Here is a 25,158-nt window from a genome sequence, read left to right as displayed (position 1 = left end):
AGGGCAGTGGCTGGAAGTCCAACCAGTGAGCGCTGTGACAACTATAACCTCTGTACATGGGGCGCATGCTTATACTGCTAGGCCAATCGGCACCCCCATGTTTAGTCTAAATCAAACCTTCTCCCATCGTAATGTAACAAACCTAATTGCTTGGGCTTGGGCATGAAAACTTTATTTATCAAACTTTCAGCAAGAAAACAAACAAGTGTATAACTTTAAATTCTTTAAACCTTAAGTGACCAGTTTGGGCAGATAACACAGAAAAGACTCAGGGATTGATGCGTTTTGACAGTGCTGGCGTTAACACAGAAGAGCCTCTGAGTTATTGTAAAAGTCTGCTGTGATCATGTTGAAATGGGGAGCTTCTAAATGACTTCTCCTCTGCTCTGATGAATCCCTTAATGGACACATCAAAGCATTGGAAAATGTTCCCCTGCACCGGGTTGCCAAATGGCATTAGCATTGAAGGTTCAGAGGAGCAAGGCTGAGCTTTTCAGGGTGAGTTTCCTCCCCTCATACGTGTCCTCTGCTTGCCAGTAAACATGCAGGCCACGAGCTCCATGAGCGTTTTGGAAAAAGTGCAAGTCCTGTCTGTTCTCCACCCCTGCTAAGGGTCAGAAGCTTAAACGTGTAGTCATCAAATTATTTGATGAATGTGATAACACAGTGAGAGCCTGTAAATACTCTATACTTAGACTTTCTTTGTGTTTCTTCACATGTTGGACTGGGTTCTTTTCCTGTTCTCTCACTTTTGTCATTTTTGAACTCCACTCACACAGACTGTATTATTATGAAGGTAGCTTGGATTTGATTAGGGGTGTAACTCGTTGTAGCGTCTGTTTGAGGAAGGAGCTGAAGGAAGCAGATTAACAGAGAAGAGGGTCTGGTCCTACAGAGGTTGAAACGGCTGCTATTGTTCTGCTCACTGGACTGCGTTTAGTCTTTGTGGTCGCCTCCTGTTGATTGTATCAGTAGAAACACAAAACCAAACACACTGCATACATTTCCCAAAAGATGCTTTGATAGAACTCAAATAAGATTGACAGCTTTGTAATGTCAATGATTACGCCTTCTGCAGAAAGGCTGCCGCTGCTGTCTTTTCTTGGTGTGTCATAATGAATGATAATTGCTCACAGATCTGCCAAGGCAGGCTTTGTGACCTACATACTGCCTCTTCCTGTTTAGCTTTACAGGCCATTTACCTTGCAGTCACTGTCCAACTGAAGGTGCTGTGTTTTTTTTTCTTCTTCTTCAGGAAACTTCAGCCACTCCACAGTAGCCAGTTGAGAAGTCCCCAGTCCAACCATTCATTCCTCAAAACTCCTGGGGACTCTCCGTCACAGCTCAGCCCGGCCAAGAATCTCTCTGTGGTATTTATTCACCTTCACTGAATTGAAAAAATGCCTTCTTTCTTTTTTCTGAAGACTGAAAATAGATTATGAACGTCTTCGCTTGCAGATGCACATAACTGGAATTCTATTTCTGCTTTTTCTTTTAGAGTAGCTTTTGACTAAATATAGCCCTAACTGGAATTAAATGAGTATTAAGACATTTGGGGAAATGTGCTAATTCAGCTTTTTATTTCTTTGGTGCAATGATTAATTATTTGTAATCCTGGAAGGATCACACTGAGTTCTTCTGCAAAAGGACAAAACAAATAGTGTATTTCCTCTGCTAACTTTGATCCTTGGGGGCAAGAAGGCATATTCATGTTCATTGTTTACTTCTATAATTCTGAGTGTCCTACAGAGTTCATGTCTCTTTCCAAACCTTTTTAGTCCAAATTTCTCAGAAACATAAAATTTGTTTGAAAATAGTTTTCCAGCTACTCCAGAGATGTTTTGAATCAGCTTAATGGTAGCCAACAGCATCGTCTCTGACCTACAGTGTGCGGCAAACAGTGGATATAATACCTTTAAACCTGAGATACAGGGTTCCATTTTGGATAAGGTTAGACTGAAGCTCTCTTGTAGTACATCAGTCAGTCCTAAAGCTAAACATAGAGCTTTATCTCAAATCAATAGGGATTTTATTGGGATTTTAGTGTTTGAAATGTCATTTTTTGTACTTTTGTACTCTTGTTTGAATTTTGCTATAGCCATTGAAGTTGCAAAAGACAAACTTCTGACCTTGTCTGACGCTAAAGTTCTATCAATCGACCAATCAATAAATCAAATGAAAGTGAGATGTGGTCATTTATTAGTAGGGGTAGTTGATTGACCGCAGTCAGTTATTTCCCTTTGTTATCAGTTTTTATGCTAAGTTAATCTCAGCTGCTGGATAGAGTATTATGCCTTTATTGTCATTGCAACAAGTACAACGAAATTGAAAGGTGCAGTCCTCATTAGGTGCCAAAAACAATGCACCTAACGACGGAGCAACCAGCCGCAGCGTCAATGCGTGCAGCCATCTTGGATCAAGAATTACAACAAGAACATATATAGAAAATAAATGTTGTAGCTTAATTTTAAGCTTCCAAATATGAAAGAAGCATTTATGTTCTAACAGAACTCTCAGCAAAATTGAAAAATGATGTACATATTTTTACATAAACCAATTTTTCAAACTCATATAAACATTTTCAGTTAAATTAATTTCTGTTAAGGTGCCGTCGTTATCTGTTTTTAAAAGCTTTTGTTATCCTTGAGTTATGAACCGGGCTTTGAGCTGGTGATTGGTCCACCAGAGAGAATAGGCGGGAGCTGTGTGCTGTTGTCCTTCTCTACTGAGTTATGTGGCAACACTTAGTATGATTGAGCAAACAAAAAAAAGTTCTTTGACTTCTGATGATGAAACTTTGAAAACAAGTGCACTCCTGAAAAAACAAATGTGCGGTTGCGCTTCAGATGATGTGTTAAGCTGTAGCCAAAGACGCTGTTTTGACCTCTGTCATAGCCAGAGGTAAAAACATCACTGCCCTGTTAGAGGGAACTCTCTTAGAAGCAATTTATCCATTTATCACTGTTTTCTTTTTTCCCCCTCTAGAAACGCCCACTGCCCTCAGACCCTTCAAACACACAGACCCCCAAAAAACAGAGACTAATAGACCCGAGTTTACCTCTGCAGTCACCATCTCCTGGAGACTACAGCACCAATGATGTTCACAGCTCCATCGGTCATGGAAACTCCAGTTATCACATCAAACCAGACTTTGACAAAACCTGCAATCATCTCCTGGGGAGTCCAAATCGTCTGTACTCGCCACATAAACTCAGCACATCTTTTACAACACCCAAAGTGGAGAGGTCAGAACCAGCTGTGACTGCACCCAGCCCCAAGCATCCACACACAAACGGCTCCATATGCACTGAGCAACAGTTCAACAACGGGCAGCATAAAAAGAAGAGGTCCAAAAAGCACAAAGAGAAGGAGAGAGAGCGCTTAAAACCAGACTGGATCGAGACCAGTCCAGACCTGAAGCAGAACCAAGAAAATTTCAAAGGTGAAAACATCTGTGGAACCTTTTGTCTCACTTTGTGTGTCCTATTGCGCCATCATGAATTTTGTTTCAGATAATTTGTTCTTTAATGTTGCAAATAAATCACGTTTAAGTCACAGTTGCTTCTTTAAAGTCCACCAAAAAGAAACCCATACACTTTCATTTGAGAGAGCAAGCGAGAGTTGTTAGGCCTGTATTACTCTCTCCGCCCTCTTGTGCTCATTTCTGGCTCCACTCTGTTGATGATTGACTGAGAAACAGCTGGCTGACCTACGGCCAAGCGCGTCAGCAGGCAGCATCACCTCCTACTCTGTGCTGCTGACGCCACTGCTTACCTTGGATCAGATCTCTTATCATAGACAGCGATTAAATGGCTCCATCAGCCTTGATATGATGGGCACATAATCACATTTGCATTGGCAGATTGCTCTAACCTTTTTTATTTCTTTGTGTGTGTGTGTGTTTTTCCTATCTGCAGACCACGGAGGAGAGAAAACTACTGTCAGTCAGACCTCAGCCGAGGAACTGCCTGATTATTTAATGTAAGAGAAACACACAGTCTTGCTTTTCCAGATTCCAAAACTACTTTTGAAAATGTCAGTGCCTGCCGTGCACACATTACTTCAGATCTGTCACTGAGAAGTTAAAGAGTCTGACACAGTATTGTTGAGAAAAGAAACAGTAATAATTAAAGGGAAGTAAAACACTGTAAACGAGCCAACACAAAGCCTTCCTTGAGAATGACTTTGCAAACAAATTATTTTACGTTTCACCTTGATACATCTGGTCAACACATCATGCTGTGACGTGTCAGGCCTCAATCCACCACTCTGCAGTGCCACCTTCTGGGAGAACGGGGGAATAACTTTGCTCCAGGGAGTGACTTCAGCTTTTAAAAAACATTGTTTAATTTTTTTTTTTCTCTTATTCTCCATCAGAAAGTACAGCACTATAACGGCACTGGAGCAGCGTCAGCAGTATAAGGACGACTTCTGTGCCGAGTACGATGAATACAGAGCTCTTCATGATCGGATCGGGGCTATCACAGAGATGTTTGTTCAGTTGGGCTCAAAGATCAACACTCTCTCCCCGGGATCACAAGAGTACAAGGTACTGTGAGGACGAAGCTTTCAAACTGCTCTTTTCATTCGTTTATGTCACATTACTAACTTTTCTTCTGGATTTTTTTCAGCTCATGGAGGACCAAATACTACAAAAGTACAGAAAGTATAAAAAAGTAAGAACTGTTTCCTCTTATTTTGTGTGACACTAATAGAGCCTTTTCAAAGAAGCACTGCTTCCTCTACATTTAAAATGTTTTCTTTTGTGTCACTGAAATCAACAGCCTAACTGAAAACCCCCTAATATTATATTGACCTTATCAGTGTAATTTGCACCATGAGTTGCAATTTACTGAGAGATCAGACATTGAATTGTAGATTTCAGTGACAAGCAATCACAAACAAAGTTAAAGTTAGGAAGCTCATCAGGGAATTCCGTCTCAGTCAGTGTCATTTTAATTGCAAAGTACAGTCATGTGTAATGACCTTTTAAAGCAACTGATAGCCCAACATAACCTGTAATCACATTTTTTTATTATCTTCTATCATGTCATGTGCCCCGCACCATACCATGGTTTCATGGCCTGTTTTTTAAAGCTTGTTTTCCAACTTTAAGTCAGCCAGTTTCTTCCTGGTATGAAAAGCCTACTGACTCAACAAAATTTAAGTTTCTTTTAAAGTTTAAGTGAGTGAAATCTTTTGATGATCCAATTAAAATGTGCAGCATGTCACAATTAGGGCTTCTCTTACACTAACAGGTGGCATTTGTTGGAGTGAAACAAATTCAGTTTAAAGGGTTTACCCATCAGATCAGAACCACCTTGGCAAACCTCAAATAAAGCAGAGATTTTAACCCTCCTGTTATGTTTGTTTCTCTGGAACAGCAATAATGTTCCTGGGTCAATTTGACCTGGGGCATATTCAATTTTCCAAAAGTGTCAGAACCCAATACACATTTTTTAAATCTAAATTTTAACTCCATTACTAATCATTTAAATCAAGATTTAGTCCATTGGTGTTCTTTAATTCTCACAGATCATGGTTCAATGAGGATAACTTACTCTTTTTTCATTAAAATTCATGTTAAAACCTTTTTTAATGTACATGGAAAGCCCTAAATATAAATACAATTGTTTTACATGACAGATTTTTGTTTATTTTATTAAAAAAATATATATATATATTTTTATGAAGTGATGTTGATAAATTAACACGACTCCTCTTCTGTGACATGCTGCCCAGATTTGTATGCTACGTTTAGCTGGTTTGGAGGGCATATATTGCCTAAAATAGACTTTTAAAAGGGTCAATTTGACCCGCAACATAACAGGAGGGTTAAGAGTTTAGGTATAAGATTCCAACAATGTCACTGTATGATGCCCATCTTGATACATTTTGATTGGTGTTCCTCAAATCTAACCTGTTCTTTACTTTTCAGAAGTTCCCTGGCTATCGGGAAGAGAAGAAGCGATGCGAGTACCTCCATCAGAAACTGTCACATATCAAAGGTCTGATCACAGACTTCGACCGAGCACAGGAGCTCTCCTAGTACCTGGCCTCACCCTCTGAGGGGTGTGATATGACTGGACCAAAAGACTTGTGAGGGACCTATAGACTGCCCAGCTGGGTCCTGGGGTCGTGAGACACTTTTCACTTTACTCCTTTGTGGAAATGGAGGAGCGAGGTTTCGGGCTGAGACCACCGACTCGTGATCAAATGTAGCCCTTTAACATTTTGGTTATCAACAATGATTTTCGCTGGATTTTGTTCTGCTGTAAAGGGGTCACATCGAAGGCCAAATTAGTTCTTCTGGAATGCGAAACAAATGTGATCCTTCCTGCTTAACTGCATTTTTTCCTCTACCTTCATCTTGTCAGAGCTAAAAAGCATTGATTTATTCAGAAAAAAGTACTAAACTGATGATACAATCAGTCTGAGGGGGAAGCAAATGCTACTAAAACCTTTATTTAACATACAAAGGATTGTTTTTATCACTGTCTGCTGGTAACTAGTCAAATGTTGACTGAAATCAGATAAATTATTCATTTGTTACGGTAATAAGATTACATAATGACAATAATATTGATGTGCCATGAACTTTCTTTGGACCACATGCAATCAAACTATATCATCCACACAGATCTACATTTCTGTGGGATTAAGACCCTTCAAAGGTTGACCTCAATGTGACACTAAGCTGAACACAAAGTGAAATTCAAACTGAACATGCAGAGTTTCTTCAAACGTGTGTGACTATCTTTACACACAATTTGTGGTTTGAATCGTTTTTTGGGGGGGATCTGATCATAAAGATTTTACCACGTAGCTTTCTGCCAACGTCTGTCAGTTCTTGGAAATGTCTGAATGCCACATAACCACTCCACTCAGAACTAAAATGCTGTTTTCACGATACTGCTTTTTGCACTTTTAGTGTCAAATTCACCCACATGTAGCCTGCCATGAACTGCCTTTACTATAACTAACACCTCTGTTAATTTGCGGTCACTGGTGCGTTTACTTTTTATGTAATGTGCATTTTTTGAAGCTTACAGGGTATTTATCTTTAATAATCAAGCTTGTCCACAACTTGATCTACTACGAGTCTTAATGGTATTCAATCTGAGGTTAAGGGGCAAGCCACATGTGTCAAGAGCGGGAATGGCAGTTGTGTGTAAGACACAGACTGACCTCTAGAGGGTGCTAGCAGGTTTTCAGACTCCTTTCCTGAAAAGCATATTCAGTTGATTTGCCTCAGTTTGTTATTCTATTTCAAATCAACAAGCTTAAGCCTGCAGTCATACATAGTGATCCGATTTCTGTGTTTTCTGGACATTTGCATCAATGTAGCTGTACTCAAAGTTAATGTCTTAATGGTGGCTTGAAATGGGAAAAGGAAACATTTGCCTTAACATAAATGCCAGACATTTCCAGCATGATGTTATTCAGGAAGTTCTTACACAATTCAAAGCAAGCTTTTTTTTTTTCCTTCTGTGAAAGTCTTTTCATCTGATGGAACATTTGGTTACTGGATACATGTTGTGCAACAGTTGTCTTATCTGTGTTGGTCTTGTTTTTTTGCCCTTAAGGTCTTAATCTTTTTCTGTGTTGGCTTCTTTTGTTTTCTCCTAATCAGTCAGATTAATATACACTCTAAAAGGAATTTAACTCGCTGTCTTAGTCTATCAAGCACCACAAAGAATTGATGCAGGAATCTGATTTTCCAGATGTCTTAATACAAACACTGAGTAGGTGGATCATCATATATTGAACAGCTCAGAAGCAGTTTACTTTCAAGACAATGAATTTTTTTTTATTTGGTATTTTAGGATGTTTGAAAGACTCTCAGCATGCGCTCTGTCTTGGCACATATGACCGTTATCAACGAATCAATATTTATTAGCACTGACCATTAGAAAATTTCTAATTTTTAAAACACAGATAGGGTGCAGTCATTTTAAGGATTTAACACAACCAAATTTAAAATGAATCATGGACTCTGAAAGTTCTGGTACACTTTGAACATGTTTTTGTTCTTAATTCAGAATGCCTCTTGCTGAGCTTACTCCATGTGTTTTAAAGCTCCTGGATCTGAAAAAGATTAAGTCTGATTAAATGTATGTAGGTACAAGAGCAAAAAGACCTATCAATATGTATGGAAAACATAATGTTTGAAAAAGGAACAAAACAGAAAGGTACTGTTGAACATGTTGAGGATTATGAGGGGATGCTGTGAGCAGAAGTGGTTGAATTGGTCGATTGGGTATTAGTAAACTATAGAAATGGTCTCATGAGAGACGCTCTTGGGGCAAAATATCACTCTAATCAAAAGGTATGAATGAAGAAAACCATTCCATTAATATTGACATGTGAAATCAGCTGCTTGGATACGAAGGGTTCCTAAGTGCTAACTTTGATGTTTTTTACTTGTGCTGGAGCTAACTACTGAAGGTGCCTTTTTTCCATTCAAAGAGCAGAGCCACTCTGCATGTACTCATTATTGAGATTGTGAAATTCAAAAAGAACTTGGGCTGGCAGTATTACATCTGTAGTTTCACACTGTTGCCATTTTTCGAAGTGCTTTGTTCCTTTTTTAGACTCGGTTGATATCTGATGCCTTAAGATTCTACCATTTGAGTTGGCAGTGGTATGACATTAAAACACTTTTACAGAAATACTTTGACATTTGAAAATGTAAAGATGTTCTTGACACTATGAAACGGCATCTAATGGTAGCCATTTACAGTCACATTTATATTAGCTGACCTGGATTTTTTTTCCAATTTCCAGCCCTGGAAACTATTTCCACAAATCACAACAGAGTGTGTTGAATTGGTCAGCTGGCACTGGAAAAAAAAAGACAATGCGGAAATTGTAATGTGAAATCAAACTCTTTACCTTTTACAAATCACTGCAATTGATCCATTTAGGACAACATATTTCTTTATTTATTGCTTTGTATGTTTTTGTCCTTTCTTAGAATTCATCTTTGCATAGTTAGGTCTCTTTTTTTTTTCACAGCAAAACTCAAATGTTCGATGAAAGGGAAATGGAATATATTTTTGCAATTTTTAAATGGTGGATGCTTTATCACATTATCATCTTGAGAAAAGCTTTCAGCAAAAAGTGTATTGCTGTCTCAGTATATGAAAAAATAAAGCTCTTTTCAACTCAGCAAGGTGTTGTAATTTTCCCAGGAGGAGGTGTTACCTGTTGAAAAACTGAACCACAACTTTCCCATTGACCATTACTCAAAGTTAGTCTGTTATTATTGGCTTTTATTTATACAAGAAACTTTGTCTTTGCTTTGACAACACAGATATAAATTATTCCAAGCTACATTAAACTTGGTGAAAAAACAGCCCTCTTACACCACTACAGCTACACATGGTTATAAAAGTGATGTGTCCCTGCAGCTTTGAGGTATTACATTATTTGAGGGACATAGGAAGTTTAAGTTTTCTAGTGTTTCCTCACATCCATGCTCAAAAACCCTGCACCCACAAGAAATACATTTCTCAAACAATATATTAAGAATTGAATCGTAAACTTATCAAGGGTGTCTCCTCTCAATTAAGTATCAACATGATTTGTTCAATTTGTTTTTCATGAACCATCAGTTCTTTTCACTTTTTCCTTCAGTCCACATACATTACAACCTGCTGACAGTTAAAGCTCATACTTCTGATGTGCAATGCATAAAAACAACTAAATCACAGGTGAGATAATCCCTGAAATCTCACATCTGAATTGCCATCTTGAGGCACTTTTGGCTGAGGAGCAGCTTTTTCATCACTTGATTCAAAAAGGTAAAAACATATAGCAGCATTTATCACAAAACAGGCAGCAGGGAAAGACAGTGGAGTCACATTAAGGTCTTCGGTTTATGAAAGGTGGGTATAAAAGCTCAGGAGTCCTTATTTTGAAGTACAACAGCTGCTGGTGTTGTATATGGTTGCACAGGAATGCGTACAGGATTTGCTCAGGCTCTTTAAATTATAACAAATGTAAAAAATATACTGTGTAGAAAATGGATATGTTCCCTTTAAATCAGTGCTTTAGACCTAAACTGGTCTGTTAAATGTCAAGTACTTTTCTGTCAATCTCAAGAGGATGTCGTACTCACTTATCAAACTTCTGTACCAAAAAAGCAAACACAGACTATCAAGAAAGCCTTACAGTTTTTGCTACCTTCAACATTAATAGTGTTGTCTCTGAACATATCGTCTGAGATATGAAGCTTGATCTTATTCTCTGCTCTTAGTCGCTCAAGTTTATCTTCACCTACGTTATCAGGGTTTGATTTTCAACTTTGGCTGTGCGAGGGTTATAATGCCAATCACAGAGGAAATCAGTCCACAGAATCCCACCACTCCTGCGTTTGACTGGTATATCCCCAGCTTGTCTAAGGGAATGAAGAGATCGCATATATTCTTGAGTGTGTCCAAAGCAACGGCCGGTTGTGATTTTAGGCTTTCCAGAAGCAGGAAGAGGAAAGCATCCAGCTGAGGGATGACCACATCAGCTACTTCAGGATTCCCATTGAGATGTGCGTCCATTTTCTGTCTAAAGCGTCTATCTCTTGCTCTCTGTGACATCAACAGGAGGATTACATACACGTCTCGGGTCAGACTCGTGACGAGTGAGATAAAATAGCAGCGAGAGGCATTCAGGCTCCAGCGTTCCTTGTCCATGTTGCGGATAAGGCCGACATTTCTGGCCCAGAGAGCATTGTCGCAGACAAAGTAGAGGGCACGGGACATGTTGGATGCAGTAAGGCAGAGGCACAGCACTCGATCAGTGAGTTGCATGGTTCGCTTAGCAGCCTCAATGGAATTTATTGTGTTTCCCAGCCGGAACACTGACAAAGGAGGAAGAAAAATGTGATTAGAGCAACAAACCAGTCTAATATGAAATGTCAGGTCAACACCTCATGGCTGCAGTCTGCTCTGGAAAGTAAAACAACGTTAAAACTGATGCAGCTGTCATCTTTGTATATTTTTCCCTCTGAGAAAGGTGCAATACTCTGTTCTGTGATCGCACCTGAAGCTCTGCCTTGCATGCTTTCCTTTTGAATCCTTTACAAGCACATTACCGGCATCATTGACAGATCGCTATCAAAAATAAATTCCTCTCTTACAAAATACTTTTTAAGTTTCCGCATATCTTTTCCCCCACACTGAGTGCAGCAATGTGGGTCAAACAGAGACGCAGGAAAGTCTTGGCACTGGATCTCTGATTCAGAGTGTGATCATTTAATGATGCAGCAATACAACCAAGCTTTGGCTCTGATCCAGCTCTACTGCAACAGCAACAAGAGGGACATAGTCTTTATTAGCTGACCCTGCTCCAAAGCAAGGCTTCCAGTCATTTCCTCGTGGAGCTTGTGTCAAATGAGCCTCCTTCGAAGTGTCAAAGTTCAAAAACTTGAACAATTACCCCGGGTTGTTGAGTTAACCTATCTATCTATGATCTGTCAAGGCCAGTGTTAGGGTCATCAGCCACATGGCATGCCTGCAGTGTCAGCTCACAGTGCAGTCACCATCCCAGCGTCTGTGTCCAAGCAACAGACTTTAACACAGGTACTAAAAGATCTGGTCTTGTTAAAAGGAGGCAAAAGAGCCACTCACAATTTAATATGTACAATAGCAATGATGTGCACTTTTACAGAGCACGAAGAATGGTGACTTGTGCCAACAGAGAGCCCTAAAATATGTATTAATCCTGTACTGGAGAGGAGTATGAAAGGCAATACAAGGGAATAAAAGGCATAGCACATACCATCGAATAATAAACATGCAGTTTACAAGGAGCCATACAAATAATGTAGGCTCCACAGGTTAAAACCCTCTTCTTAAATTACTCCCTGAGCAAGTTTTCATTGTGGGAGTAACGGATTGGAGGATTTGGGATAAATTTACCAAGTATACTTCCTTCATCAGTTTTAGTGTTAAATATGTTATTTCACAAATATATATTAGAAATGTGCCTGAACACAAATAGCAAGCTTGTAAAATATCTCCAAGATAGAAACCAAGAAATGCATAAAAGCTATTTGTTACCCTTAAAAAAAGATCAGGTAGAAGTACCCCACAAGAATTAATGACATTTGCAGCTATTACCAAAAACAGGCTCAGTTTAATCTATTGCTCTCTACTCAAACAAATGAGTTGTATTTTCTGGAGCAAAGGTGAGTTTAGCAAAAGTTTCTACAGAGCAGAGGGAAATATAGATTTATTGAAAATAGAATGGTTTGCAGGAAGGTGAAGGAAGTCACACAACAAAGGCTTTTGTTTGTGTTGACTCAGCCTCTGTCTTCTTGGCCTTAAAGTACTGGTTGTCAAAAACACAACCTGACCTTGTCAATCAGACATTATTGTATGTGCAGAGAAAAAGGCCAGGGACAGAGACAGAGTTTTTGAGGGCAGAGAAAGTGGATACATTTTCCAAGTCGCTTCAGTTTGTTTTATATTATTATGCAGCAGCCTACAGTAATGGTATGGATTCAGAGAGAGAGGGATGGAATAATGAAGAGGGAGGTCTGCTTTATTTCATTCCATTAGTGCATGCAAGTCTATCAAACTAATGGTGAATATGTGGGAGGATAACTAAATTGACTTCATCCAGACGCAGTACTGTGGCTCAGAAGGAAATTGGCAAAAAGATGACAAACAAAGAGGAGGGGAGTATAGCGAGGACAATTTATAGGAGCAGGTTATAATTGAAAGCTGTTAAAGAGAGAGCTTGTTGTGAAATGTTTGGCAATCTCCACTTTGTGTTTTATAATCTGAATTTCTCTTCGGTTTGTTGATCAAACTAAAAATACTATTTGAAGATACCCCCTTGGGGCTTTATTATATCTAAGACTGAAGACTTTAGTGCAATAATGATCATATAATTGATCTAAAAACAGGTATATTCACTACAGCCTGACTGTTGGAAGTTATAGGAACTTTCTTGTTGGTAAACTGGGATTTATCAATGCACTTTTCAGATGAGTGACAGGGGAAACTTTGACTTAGAGAGAGAGGATGAGCTAATGTTTTACCAGCAATGTTGTGCTGTGGTTTTACTGTCAGGACAGAAGATCAAGGGTGGGGCACTCAGTGTAACACTATTTTACACCATGCACTAAACATGGTGGAAACCGTGTAGGTTTCTAGTCCTACTTTTAGAACACTGCATACCCTACAATACACACTAAGCCACAGCAACCTTCAAAACTTATTCTTGTCTGGGATGAAACTTTGTTTTAATTCAAAATAAGTTTCAGTAGGACTTTTTGGGACGTCTTGAACCATATCAGACTCAGTGAAATCATACCTCCTAATTTAATACTCACATTTTCGTCCAGCGCTCATCGTGGATTCCAGACTTTTCAGTCTCACCACAAGGTCCTTTCTTTCGGGGTTGTCTTTAAGTAGGTATTTCGACAGTGCACATGCATATTGGGTCGCTCTGAAATAAAGACAGAAGACGGAAAGGGTGTAGATGAAGAAAGTTGACGCTTCAGACTCCTCTCAGCACGCTCTGCATTTGCTCAACGCTTATCCAGTAACTTAAAATAAAGCATCCACAGTCTCATATCAAGTTATTCATACTTTAAACAACTCACCTGAATATACGGTCTCTTCCTTGGCTCTGGCTTGTGAATTTAACGACGGCGTCCATGGTTAAATCCCAGAAGAACAGGTTGTTCTAGTTGGCTAAGGCAGAGTTCACTCGCGTTACCACACACCAACCCGTGGACACGTTAACGTGAAAATGTTGCAACCGTGAGTAAAATGTCAGTTTTTTGTCTTCGTCTGCAAATGTGGTCCCTGTTTAGAGGTTAATCCAAACTTGAGCATCTACTCAGAATCTTTGAAGCTCTTCATCAAACACGCCGAGCTAATTCTCGCGTCGGGTTAATTCTTACATGGCAGCTGACCAAATCTTACTTGTTTCACTACGAGCAGCTTTTCGAACGGACCGATAGACGGACCGGTTAAAATGACGGACCAGCGCGCTAGTATGTCACTGGTTACGATGGTAACCAGTGTAAACAATAATCGAAAATGCAGTAAATTAATTTCATTTCAATTAAATTTGCTTTATTGGCATGAAAAAATACATGTTGTTGCCAAAGCACATACGATGTATACACATACATTAAATATATATTCATTACATATTATATTCATTATTTATTATCTCTAGACGTGCAAATGTCACTAAAGGGACACTAAAGAAGAGCACTTCGAAATACTTAAAAAGGAGGGATAATGAAAAAAAACCCATTGTGCACAAAAAATAAATACAGTAATAGAAATAAAATAAACGATCTCTGTAAAATCAAAAGCTATTTTGTTAACACATTTCCATTAATCTCCATATATTTTTCCAGTTCCCACTTTAGAATAGATGTAAATCTCTATCTGTGCCCCAAAACTGTGGAATTCTCTTCCCCCCACCGTCCGGTTCTCCCCCTCTGTCGAGACTTTTGAAAGTCGTCTCGTAACGCACTTTTATCCAATCGCTTTTAACTGCCCCTAACCACACTGGCTCAGATACTCACTGCACTGTTAATAGTATTTCTTGTCATTACTGTTGTTATTATTACTGGTAATTTCATTTTTAATTATATTGCTCTCTTACCACTCTTATTTCCCTCTCTCTTCCTTTGTTTATTTTTATTTATTTATTTAATTATTTTATTTAACCTTTATTTAACCAAGTGAGTTAATTGAGAACCTATTCTCATTTGCAATAACGACCTGGGCGAGAAGGCAACACAGGTGGCATGTCAATAAATAAAAGACAAAACAAGAAACAGAGAGGACATACAGAGAAACCTAGAGACAGAACAATACAATACAAAAATATGACAGTAGTGAACAACTTAAAAGCAATTTAAAAGCAAGTGCAGTGATGTTGAGTTATGGGGTGTTACAGGTTTTTGAAAGTGGCGAGTGGAATGAGAGAGGTCAGCTTTAGGGATTGTTGCAGTTGATTCCAGTCATTTGCAGCGGAAAACTGGAAGGAGGTGCGTCCAAAGGAGGTCCGCGGGCTTTGGGTGTGATGAGTTTGATAAGGCTACTTGAGCGCAGGCTACGGTTTGTGCTCTGAAGTTGAGAGGCACCCTACTGCAGGCAAGATGGCGCCGCCACAACATCCACACCGGAAGTCCATACCGGAAGTCCATACCGGAAGTGATTCTTTAACCCCCTCTCTACCCAATGCCGGATGCTTCGAACTGGAAGTTTCTTCTTCGTGTAGCGTATTGATTGCATTAGTCTGTCGCTGCTAAATCAATTAGCAGAAAGCTAATTGTGATAGAGAGAGTGAGTGAGAGAGATCCCGCTGTGTATGAAGAACAGAATAATGTAGAGTGTTAGTGTGTGTGGGGGGAGGGGATGAGAAGGAAAAGACTGTAAGTAAGAGGGAAAATACACTCAAGCTGTACACAGAGATCTATATTCACCACAAAAACAACAGAGGCTCCCCAGAAATGTGTACTGTACATCTATCATCAGTGGCTGACAGTGGTGCCTCAAGTTGAAATATTTTAGTCCTAATATTCTATGTTGATTTGGAGTTTGTAATAGTAAAAGTGCATTGTTCTTTTTCAAGTACAACATTATCAATACAAAAGGGTTAAGACATCATACATATAACATTAAAAGAACATAAAATAAAGTATAATTCTACATTTCAAGTAGGGGTTGGATGGAAAGAAACAGTAGCTATGTATACATTTGCAGTTTTTCTAGTCATTCTAATTGAAGGTTCCAACTTCAATGTTTTCATGGACGCCAAATAAAGTGATCTTGTTAAGACATTGGTGTACATGCATCAAGCATTCAATCTGAATAAAACTGTTTGACAAGCTCAGAGTGTTTACGCCCATCTAATGTCTCAAAATAGAAGGAGAAACCATTCCCTCCGTTTGTTCTTGTGGTTAATGAACACCCCTGTCACTGTGTCATTGTAACGTGTTACAAATTATGTTAAAAAAGAAACAGTCACCACACACCTCTTCATTTTCCTCCTCCACTCGCCCCTGCACCATAGATAACATTCTGCTCTTCTCTCGTGACTGTGGATCTACTCTGGATCTGTATTTCATTCATTCATTAATCTATACATGTGATCACATAGGCAGACAGCATGCAAGGTAATTTGGAACAAACACTACAGCAAACTTAGATAATGTGACAAGTCCCCATGGAAAGAGACTCCTGCACGCTGCACAGTTATCATATTGAACCTGTGGGGAACAGCTGTGCAGGAAGGAAGAGGGGTCACTGGGGGAATCAGTCAAAGGCAAGCAGGTGTGCAGGGGCAGGACACACACCACAGGTGAGGTACAGTCAGGCTAACACAACATAAAATAACATATGACCCAGACAAAACAAGAGAGGCATATGCAGATGTCATCATGGCAGCATCATAATCAGCTTTAAGTATTTCAACACACACTCGGAACAAAAGGCTGTGCATGGCTGAGACGTTAACACTATAACTTAGTGATTCGTGCAGGCTTCTAAGTAACTTGAATTCTCAACAGCCTATACACTTTTGGAGTCAATCAACTAGTCAATAATACTGATACGATTAAAATGTAAGTGCAAAAAAGTTCATAGAATTACGCGTAAACCTACGTGTTTTTGAAGGCTTTTATTTTGCGTTCACGTTCCTGTTTTTTGAAGGCTTTTATTTTTGTAACTTCTGGTATGGACTTCCGGTGTGGGTGTTATTGCAACGTTTTTAGCTTTGTAACTTCCGGTATGGACTTCCGGTATGGACTTCCGGTGTGGATGTTGTGGCGGCGCCATCTTGCCTGCAGTAGGGTACCCTTGCTGAAGTTTGATTAGTGACTGTATAACGGGGTTTTACCAGTGAGGGATTTGTAAATGAATGGAAACCAGTGTGTTTGTGTGTTTTTTTAATTTCATTTTCTCTTTGTTTTTCTCATTTTCTTTTATAAAGCACTTTGGATCAACTGTGTTGTGTGTAAAGTGCTATATAAATAAAGTTGAGTTGATTTGATTTGATTCAATTAAGTGTATCGGACAGTCACAGAAAACTTAGGCGCAAAACTGACGTAATACTAAGCCTAATCAGGATGACATTTTAGCTTTATTGTGAGACACTTTTCATAAATTAATTGATTTAATCTCTATTTTTGTCTCAGATGTGACTTAGAACATAGCGATTTTTTTGTGTGCCTAAATTCAACACGTCTTTTGTGGCATCATGTTTTTTCCGAATTTCCTAAATCCCGGAAACACCATCATCAGAACAACGTCTCAACTTGGATAATTTGTCCATCCGAGTTGCACCTGAATGCAGCGCTAGGTACACGTGCTTTGAACTAGCCAAACTAACATAACACCAGACGCTACTTTCCTTTTGCTTGGGAAATATCCTCCAAATTAAAAAAGCTAGTTAACGTTGTATTATAACCTGCAGTGGTTTTCTTCTCACTCAAACTTTAGTATGGACAATATGTGCACTGGAGGACATAAACCAAATCCGTCTGGTGTATTGTTAGACGACAGTGAATTTAAGCTACTCTCCTGTCACCCCCACCACAAAATAAACCAGGTCTTTCTACCGTCATTTGAAGGCAAATAAACCATTAAAGCACCGTTTTAAGTGTATGGTAGTTAAATGCTATTTTTACATTTTAGTCGCAGTAGTAGTAGTAAGTACCAGACGTTATTCAAATGATACATCAGGCAGCTTGTAAACCCTCAATGCTATTTCACAACCCTCAATCCTGCTCTGGAAGTATTCCCACAATTCCCTAAAACTCCTGGCACCATCTGGCTGATAAAAAAAATTACATTTGATTTGCATATTCCATGTATAAAGTTGGAAAGCACACATTGGGCTCAAGGGAGCATAAATATGCCCTTTAAGGCCCTCAGCCACTTCATTTTATTTATTTAATTATTTTGCTCTTTGGGACATTTTCACTGAGAACTAATGTGCCATGCCTCTAACTTTGAAGGGAATGATGTTGCTGGACTATAAACTGGTCTTCAGGGGAGCTGCACCCCAATACTTGCATTGAAGACCTGGAAGACATCACAGTGGGATGGATTAAAAGACACTCGAGGTTGTCTGAATGGTAAGTGGTGCTTGACTTTTGTTACCGCTGGTTTTGTTTTGCTTCTGTGATGATGTTTGTATGTAGAACTAAAGCACGGTATGCTCCCTGTTGTGTTTGTGCTCAATTCTGTTGCTATGCTATTGAAGGGCTGTTTCTTGGATTGCTTGTGATCTGGTGATTACTTATTATTACACTGAGTCAGGAAGGGTCATCATTTATCAGATTAGATGTGTTGTTTTTTTGTTTGGATTGGATTAGATTGAAAAATCTTTATTGTCCCGAAGGGGCAATTTGGTTTGCAACAGAAGTCACCACAAACATCATACCACAACACAGGCAATACACATAATAAACAAACATATATTCATACATATAACTTAAATTCACAACTCCCATGAATAACATCATGGTTTTTTATGCTGTGAAATATGACACATGAGTATTCACAGTCCTTAGTATTTCTGCAATGGCAACAATTCCAACACCCAACAGATTTGATGTCGATGAAGGTTGTTACATTGATGTCTATCACACAGGGACCAGAGAAAATGATTTCTGTGAAACAATTTAAACGCTAACACAGGGGCTACATGAAAATCTCCTTTTGACTGGTAACTCCATGTTCTGTTGTGTGACATCTGTGTGGGAGGAGTGATCTCTCTTTTTTCCCTCATTTTTCTCAGAAAGCTTGGTTTGTAATGTGGATTGTATTTTCTTATGAAAGAATACTTTTTCCAGATCTTGGCACTCAGTGATTAATGCTTAGGTTGCTTTCATGGGGCATTGCAATCAAGAGTTTTAGATACTCTTCAATGTTGAAAATGCTTTTTTCACATTTTGTCCTGCTTTTCACCCGACTAGCCTTTTCAAATTACATACTGCCATTACAAATTTTAAGGAGCGTAAATTAAAAACTATGAAGGCACCAACTAATGTTTTCTGACTTTAATCAATATTTAATCAGAAAATTGTGTACTTAGATTGTTTGTGTTTTTGTATGGTGTTTAAATGGCAGAAGGGGTCTGGGGGCTCTATACCTACGGCCAAATTCCACTGGATCCCTGTCTGGTCAGTCTCAGATCCCTCATGGCACCGGAGTTGATACGTTTCTATTCCAGTCAATGGGTTAACTTCCACTGGATCTGCTCTGTTGCGGTATGGCTGCGTCACACTGGAGCCCTCCGGATCAGATATGCAGGACTTCTATTTTTGCCGAATACCGGAGCACGACGCATAAGTCTCAACAGAGAAGATGGAGCCGGACAGGAAGTTAGGCACCAAAACAAAATTAAAACATCTAGTTAATTTTCAGAATAAAACACTGTGTTATCACCAGATCATATTTCACTTAACTACAACAACAAACTGTCATGATGAGCAGAGCCAGGTCTAGAGTCAACAGGTCAGAGGTTTTCAGAGGTCAATAAAGACAACATGGATGAGGAGAGGAGTCTGATAAGATTGTCATTCATGATTCTGAGGGAGCAAAGTTTGCTAGATACTTACTAACTGGATGCTCATCAATTTATCTCAAGAGGAATCAGCCTATAGAAAGTTGTTCAGCACTCATGCACTGCTGAGAGACTTCCACTTCAACTTTGACCTTTAACAACAACTGTTGTCTTGAAAAACAGAGAACACGCATTGGGTAGAGTCATGGAAATGAGAAAGATCTAAAAGAAGTATGGGGGGAAAATGATTGAGAATGCAGAGGAAAACCAGTGGAGCACATAGAATGATGCTGTAAAGGGGAACAACTTGGGAGGTAAGGAGAGGAGATGTGAAAACTTGTAGTGGAAGCTGGTAAGGAGGAATGGACAGGAAATGTAATGTGTAGAGAAGATGTGAGTGACTGTCAGAGGAGAGGTGACAGAGGTGTCAGGAGTAGATGAAAGAGAGTACCGGCAGAGACATTTCTAGGTATAAATGAGCAGAGCTGTGAAAGAGAAGGTAAGTTTGTAAGTTGTTCAAATATTTGATCATGTTCAGTTTTGATGCTTTGGCAGTGATTTAGGGAAGCTGTCATGTTTTAATTATAACATTTATTTTTTCTAACTTTATGAAGTATTAGCACTTTGTGGAAAAATACTTTAGGCTCCTGATATGTTGTCTCCATTATTGATGATTTGTCCAAACGAGGTGCTTTTGATTTTGATTCAAAGGTTCTACGTTAAAAAGAATAGCATATGCACGCAGGGTTCTGGATTTTCAGCATGGGAAGTGTTTTGGTTTGTTTGCAGCCAAGCAGTATTGATTAATATTCTCTCAGTAGGCTTTGGTGTATTGAGGAAAAACAGTGTGTGGAGAACAGAAAAGGGCAGAATCAACACAGCTGCAATGACATCCCGTTGGCCGTTACCTGACAATAATTTATTCATCTTTTGAACAGATATCTTCTTCCATATGCAGCCAACAAACTGTTCAAGATCAATCATTTCAACTTGAGACACAAATCTGCTCAACAGTGTGTTTCAAAAGCCCATCAGGGGTTACATTTCCTCACTACGTGGAATGTGTCAGTAATGATTCATCCGACCCTCAGCAAGCAAGCATTTTCAAAGGTTGTTTTCTCCTCCTCTTGAGGATAAACCTGACCAAGTTTTGTATTTTTACCATGATGTTTTTATTTCAGCAAACCCAAAACCTGTGAGTTGTAAGGAAATCACAAGAAAATCTGTTTCTTCTTCAGGCTCATACTGCTGAAGTAAGCCAGAGTGAAGTGTGACTACTGTTGAGTTGAGACCATAAGGCTGCTATCCTGAGGGATATAATGGACCAAGAAATGGCAGCGTTTAAGTTGCAGATGTGAACGCAGCATGGAAAGGGAAGGCTTGGATGAAAGCCATTCTTTGTAACTGCCGGCCGAACAGTTGGTATCGGTTGCTGGATGTTACCTCTCGCCAGGACGATATAGATGATAAGCTGATGGGCTCTGAGATGCTGACAAAATATCAATCAGGGTTCCCACGCGTCCTGGAAAACCTGGAAAACCTGGAAAACAGTTGACCAGTTTTCCAGTACTGGAAAATGGGAGAAAAAGTAAAATGTCCTGGAAAAGCACATATAGTCCTGGAAAATTATTCCAACATGGCTACGTGTGACCTGACCCTATTAACAAAACACATCCCCATGCATTGAAAGTTGAGTGCACGCTGTGCTGGAAAAGACAGCGACACTGCGCAACTTTTTTCACATCTTTTCTCCTTCACTTCATAATCATGCATTCACAGAAAACGGGGGTATATAGTTTATGTTTTATGGTACATTAACCTTGTAGAGTGCTCTATTGATTCAAAGAGTCTTATATTTAAGTTATAGTGTGACCAGTGGAGTCGGGCAGAGAGCTTGGGTGTCTGTGCCTCACAACTTTCTCTGCAGGCTGAGCTCAATTACCGTACTCTAGCTCAGTTGTTCTCAAAGTGGGGTCCTGGGACCCCTGGGGGTCCGTGAACCATAGCGTGGGGGTCCGTGAAATAATTTGAATACATTTCTAATAAATTATAAAATTGTGCTGTGTCATTACAAAACAGCATACACCATTGTTATGATACCATTTGGTGGCTCGAAGGGATATGTAAGTCTTGCTACTGTTACTTTTCTGAAAGCGTTTAAGATCAATTACTTGAAAAGTATAAATGCTGTCATGTTGAGTCCACAAGGAATGAAATGACCCTCTGTTTTAAAGTATCCAAGTGGTATTGACTTGATTCAAATTGAAGTGTTATCTGTTTATCACTATGGTACAGGTCTGAAGTATTTACATTGATACGTTTTACAATACAAATAGTTCCAAGGGCAACTAAGAGTGCAAATGGTAGTAAGCATGTGCTTTAGTGATGGGAACTTCAGCTCTTTTCAGAGAGCCATCTCTTTTAACTCAGCTCCCAAAGAAGAGCCGGCTCTTTCGACTCCCGAACGGCTCTTAATATAGGATCTTTTGTTGCCGTATATTTTACCTTAACTTTGAAAAAACTAATGGTTTGTGTTGAAAACCCTTTTACGTACCGTGTTTTTATGAGCAGCCTTATAATTGCCCAATTTTGTGCATTTCTGTTACAAAACCATTCTCACCCTGATCCTAGGGTTAGGGTTGTAATTAGGGTTAGGATTAGGGTTGTGATTAGGGTTAGGGTTGTGATTATGATTAGGGTTAGGGTTCAGATTAGGGTTAGGGTTGTGATTAGGGTTAGGATTAGGGTTAGGGTTGTGGTTAGGGTTGTGATTAGGGTTGTGATTAGGGTTAGGGATAGGGATAGGCTTAAGGTTACGATTAGGGTTAGGGTTGTGATTAGGGTTAGGGTTATGATTAGGGATAGGGATAGGCTTAAGGTTACAATTAGGGTTAGGTTTGTGATTCGGGTTAGGATTAGGGTTGTGATTAGGGATAGGGTTGTGATTAGGGTTAGGGTTAGGGTTCAGATTAGGGTTAGGGTTAGGATTAGGGTTAGGGTTAAGATTAGGGTTAGGGTTCAGATTAGGGTTCAGATTAGGGTTAGGATTAGGGTTAGGATAAGGGTTAGGGTTGTGATTAGGGTTAGGGTTGTGATTAGGGTTAGGGTTAGGGTTCAGATTAGGGTTAGGGTTCAGATTAGGGTTAGGATTAGGGTTAGGGTTGTGATTAGGGTTAGGGTTAGGGTTCAGGTTAGGGTTAGGGTTAAGATTAGGGTTAGGATTCAGATTAGGGTTAGGGTTCAGATTAGGGTTAGGGTTATGATTAGGGATAGGGATAGGCTTAAGGTTACGATTAGGGTTAGGGTTGTGATAAGGGATAGGGTTGTGATTAGGGTTAGGGTTCAGATTAGGGTTAGGGTTAGGGTTCAGATTAGGGTTAGGGTTCGGGTTAGGGTTGTGATTAGGGTTAGGATTAGGGTTAGGGTTGTGATTAGGGATAGGGTTGTGATTAGGGTTAGGGTTTGGGTTCAGATTAGGGTTAGGGTTAGGGTTCAGATTAGGGTTAGGGTTCAGATTAGGGTTAGGGTTAGGGTTAGGATTAGGGTTAGGGTTAAGATTAGGGTTAGGGTTAGGGTTCAGATTAGGGTTCAGGTTAGGGTTAGGGTTGTGATTAGGGTTAGGGTTAAGATTAGGGTTAGGGTTAAGATTAGGGTTAGGGTTCAGATTAGGGTTAGGGTTAGGGTTAGGGTTCAGATTAGGGTTAGGGTTCAGATTAAGTTTAGGGTTCGGATTAGGGTTAGGGTTAGGGTTGTGATTAGGGTTAGGGTTCAGATTAGGGTTAGGGTTAAGATTAGGGTTAGGATTCAGATTAGGTTCAGGGTTCAGATTAGGGTTAGGGTTAGGGTTGTGATTAGGGTTAGGGTTCAGATTAGGGTTAGGGTTAGGGTTCAGATTAGGGTTAGGGTTAGGGTTCAGATTAGGCTTAGGACTAGGGTTAGGGTTGTGATTAGGGTTAGGGTTCAGATTAGGGTTAGGGTTAAGATTAGGGTTAGGGTTCAGATTAGGGTTAGGGTTAGGGTTCAGATTAGGGTTAGGGTTTAGATTAGGGTTAGGGTTCGAGTTAGGGTTAGGGTTAAGATTAGGGTTAGGGTTCAGATTAGGGTTAGGGTTCAGGTTAGGGTTAGGGTTGTGATTAGGGTTAGAGTTCAGATTAGGGTTAGGGTTAAGATTAGGGTTAGGGTTCAGATTAGGGTTAGGGTTAGGGTTCAGATTAGGGTTAGGGTTCAGATTAAGGTTAGGGTTCGGATTAGGGTTAGGGTTAGGGTTAGGGTTCAGATTAGGGTTAGGGTTCAGATTAGGGTTAGGGTTGTGATTAGGGTTAGGGCTGTGATTAGGGTTAGGGTTCAGATTAGGGTTAGGGTTCAGATTAGGGTTAGGGTAAGGATTAGGGTTTGGATTAGGGTTAGGGTAAGGATTAGGGTTAGGGTTGTTATTAGGGTTAGGGTTAGGGGTCAGATTAGGGTTAGGGTTCAGATTAGGGTTAGGGTTAGGGTTGTGATTAGGGTAAGGGTTCAGATTAGGGTTAGGGTTCAGATTAGGGTTGTGGTTAGGGTTAGGGTTAGGGTTCAGATTAGGGTTAGGGTTCAGATTAGGGTTAGGGTTTAGATTAGGGTTAGGGTTCAGATAAGGGTTAGGGTTCAGATTAGGGTTAGGGTTAGGGTTCAGATTAGGGTTAGGGTTAAGATTAGGGTTAGGGTTAGGGTTCAGATTAGCCTTAGGGTTAGGATTAGGGTTAGGGTTCAGATTAGGGTTAGGGTTCAGATTAGGGTTAGGATTAGGGTCAGGATTAGGGTTAGGGTTAGGGTTCAGATTAGGGTTAGGTTTAGGGTTCAGATTAGGGTTAGGGTTCAGATTAGGGTTAGGGTTAGGATTAGGGTTAGGGTTAGGATTAGGGTTAGGGTTAGGTTTAGGATTAGGATTAGGGTTAGGGTTCGGGTTAGGGTTCGGATCAGGGTTAGGGTTAGAACCAGAACTAAACTTAAGTAAACAGAACCAGAACCAAACTAATGCAACCAGAACCGAACCAAACTCAAGCAAACACAACCAGAACCGAACCAGACCCAAGCCAGAACGTACCAGAACTGAACCAGAACCGAACCAGACCGAAGCGAACCGAACCGTGCCAGAACCAAACCAGAACCGAACCAAACTCAGCCAGAACCAAACCAGAACGTTCCAGAACTAAACTAGAACCGAACCAGAACCGAACCGAACCAGAACTTTGCCAGAACCGCACAAGAACCGAACCAGAACCGAACCAGAACTTAACCAGAACTGAACCGAACCAGAACCGCACCGAACCAGAACCGTGCCAGAACCGAACCAGAACCGAACCAGAACCCAACCGAACAAGAACCCAACCGAACCAGAACCGTGCCAGAACCGTGCCAGAACCAAACCAGAACGTAACCAGAACTGAACCAGAACCAGAACTGAACTCAAGCAAACAGAACCAGAACCAAACTCAAGCAAACACAACCAGAACCAAACTCAAGCAAACACAACCAGAACCAAACCAGACCCGAACCAGAACGTACCAGGTCTGAACCAGAACTGAAGCGAACCGAACCAGAACCGTGCCAGAACCAAACCAGAACCGAACCAAACTC

At 40.0% G+C, this 25,158-nt stretch overlaps 2 protein-coding genes across 2 annotated transcripts in view; one reads left to right on the top strand and one right to left on the bottom strand.

The window, feature by feature from the left end:
* Positions 1 to 9,171, top strand: part of LOC117814549 (RNA polymerase II elongation factor ELL2) — a 31,796-nt gene extending 22,625 nt beyond the window's left edge. The window contains exons 7-12 of the mRNA XM_034685947.1: positions 1,256 to 1,370; positions 2,986 to 3,442; positions 3,918 to 3,981; positions 4,378 to 4,549; positions 4,632 to 4,676; positions 5,939 to 9,171. Of these exons, the coding sequence (XP_034541838.1) occupies positions 1,256 to 1,370; positions 2,986 to 3,442; positions 3,918 to 3,981; positions 4,378 to 4,549; positions 4,632 to 4,676; positions 5,939 to 6,049 (964 nt within the window). The 3' untranslated portion in view covers positions 6,050 to 9,171. The remainder of the gene's footprint in view (positions 1 to 1,255; positions 1,371 to 2,985; positions 3,443 to 3,917; positions 3,982 to 4,377; positions 4,550 to 4,631; positions 4,677 to 5,938) is intronic.
* An 83-nt stretch (positions 9,172 to 9,254) lies between these two features.
* pex11a (peroxisomal biogenesis factor 11 alpha) lies at positions 9,255 to 13,967 on the bottom strand. Its single transcript, XM_034685948.1, has 3 exons — positions 13,613 to 13,967; positions 13,340 to 13,455; positions 9,255 to 10,858 (listed from the first exon to the last, which is right to left on the bottom strand). Exons 1-3 carry the CDS (start codon positions 13,666 to 13,668, stop codon positions 10,290 to 10,292), a joined length of 741 nt encoding a protein of 246 aa, XP_034541839.1. The 5' UTR covers positions 13,669 to 13,967; the 3' UTR covers positions 9,255 to 10,289.
* Between the last annotated feature and the right edge of the window lie 11,191 nt (positions 13,968 to 25,158).

The sequence above is a fragment of the Notolabrus celidotus genome, chromosome 6 (genome assembly GCF_009762535.1).
Source record: "Notolabrus celidotus isolate fNotCel1 chromosome 6, fNotCel1.pri, whole genome shotgun sequence".
NCBI lineage: Eukaryota > Metazoa > Chordata > Actinopteri > Labriformes > Labridae > Notolabrus > Notolabrus celidotus.
The sequence above is the reverse complement of the archived record's forward strand: the minus strand, read 5'-3'. Positions and strand labels throughout refer to the sequence as shown.

Coding starts and splice junctions, on each gene's coding strand:
- pex11a (XM_034685948.1), bottom strand. CDS start 13,668: ATGGACGCCGTCGTTAAATTCACAAGCCAGAGCCAAGGAAGAGACCGT. Junction 13,456..13,612: donor GGAAGAGACCGTATATTCAG/GTGAGTTGTTTA, acceptor TCTTTATTTCAG/AGCGACCCAATATGCATGTG. Junction 10,859..13,339: donor GATGAGCGCTGGACGAAAAT/GTGAGTATTAAA, acceptor CTCCTTTGTCAG/TGTTCCGGCTGGGAAACACA.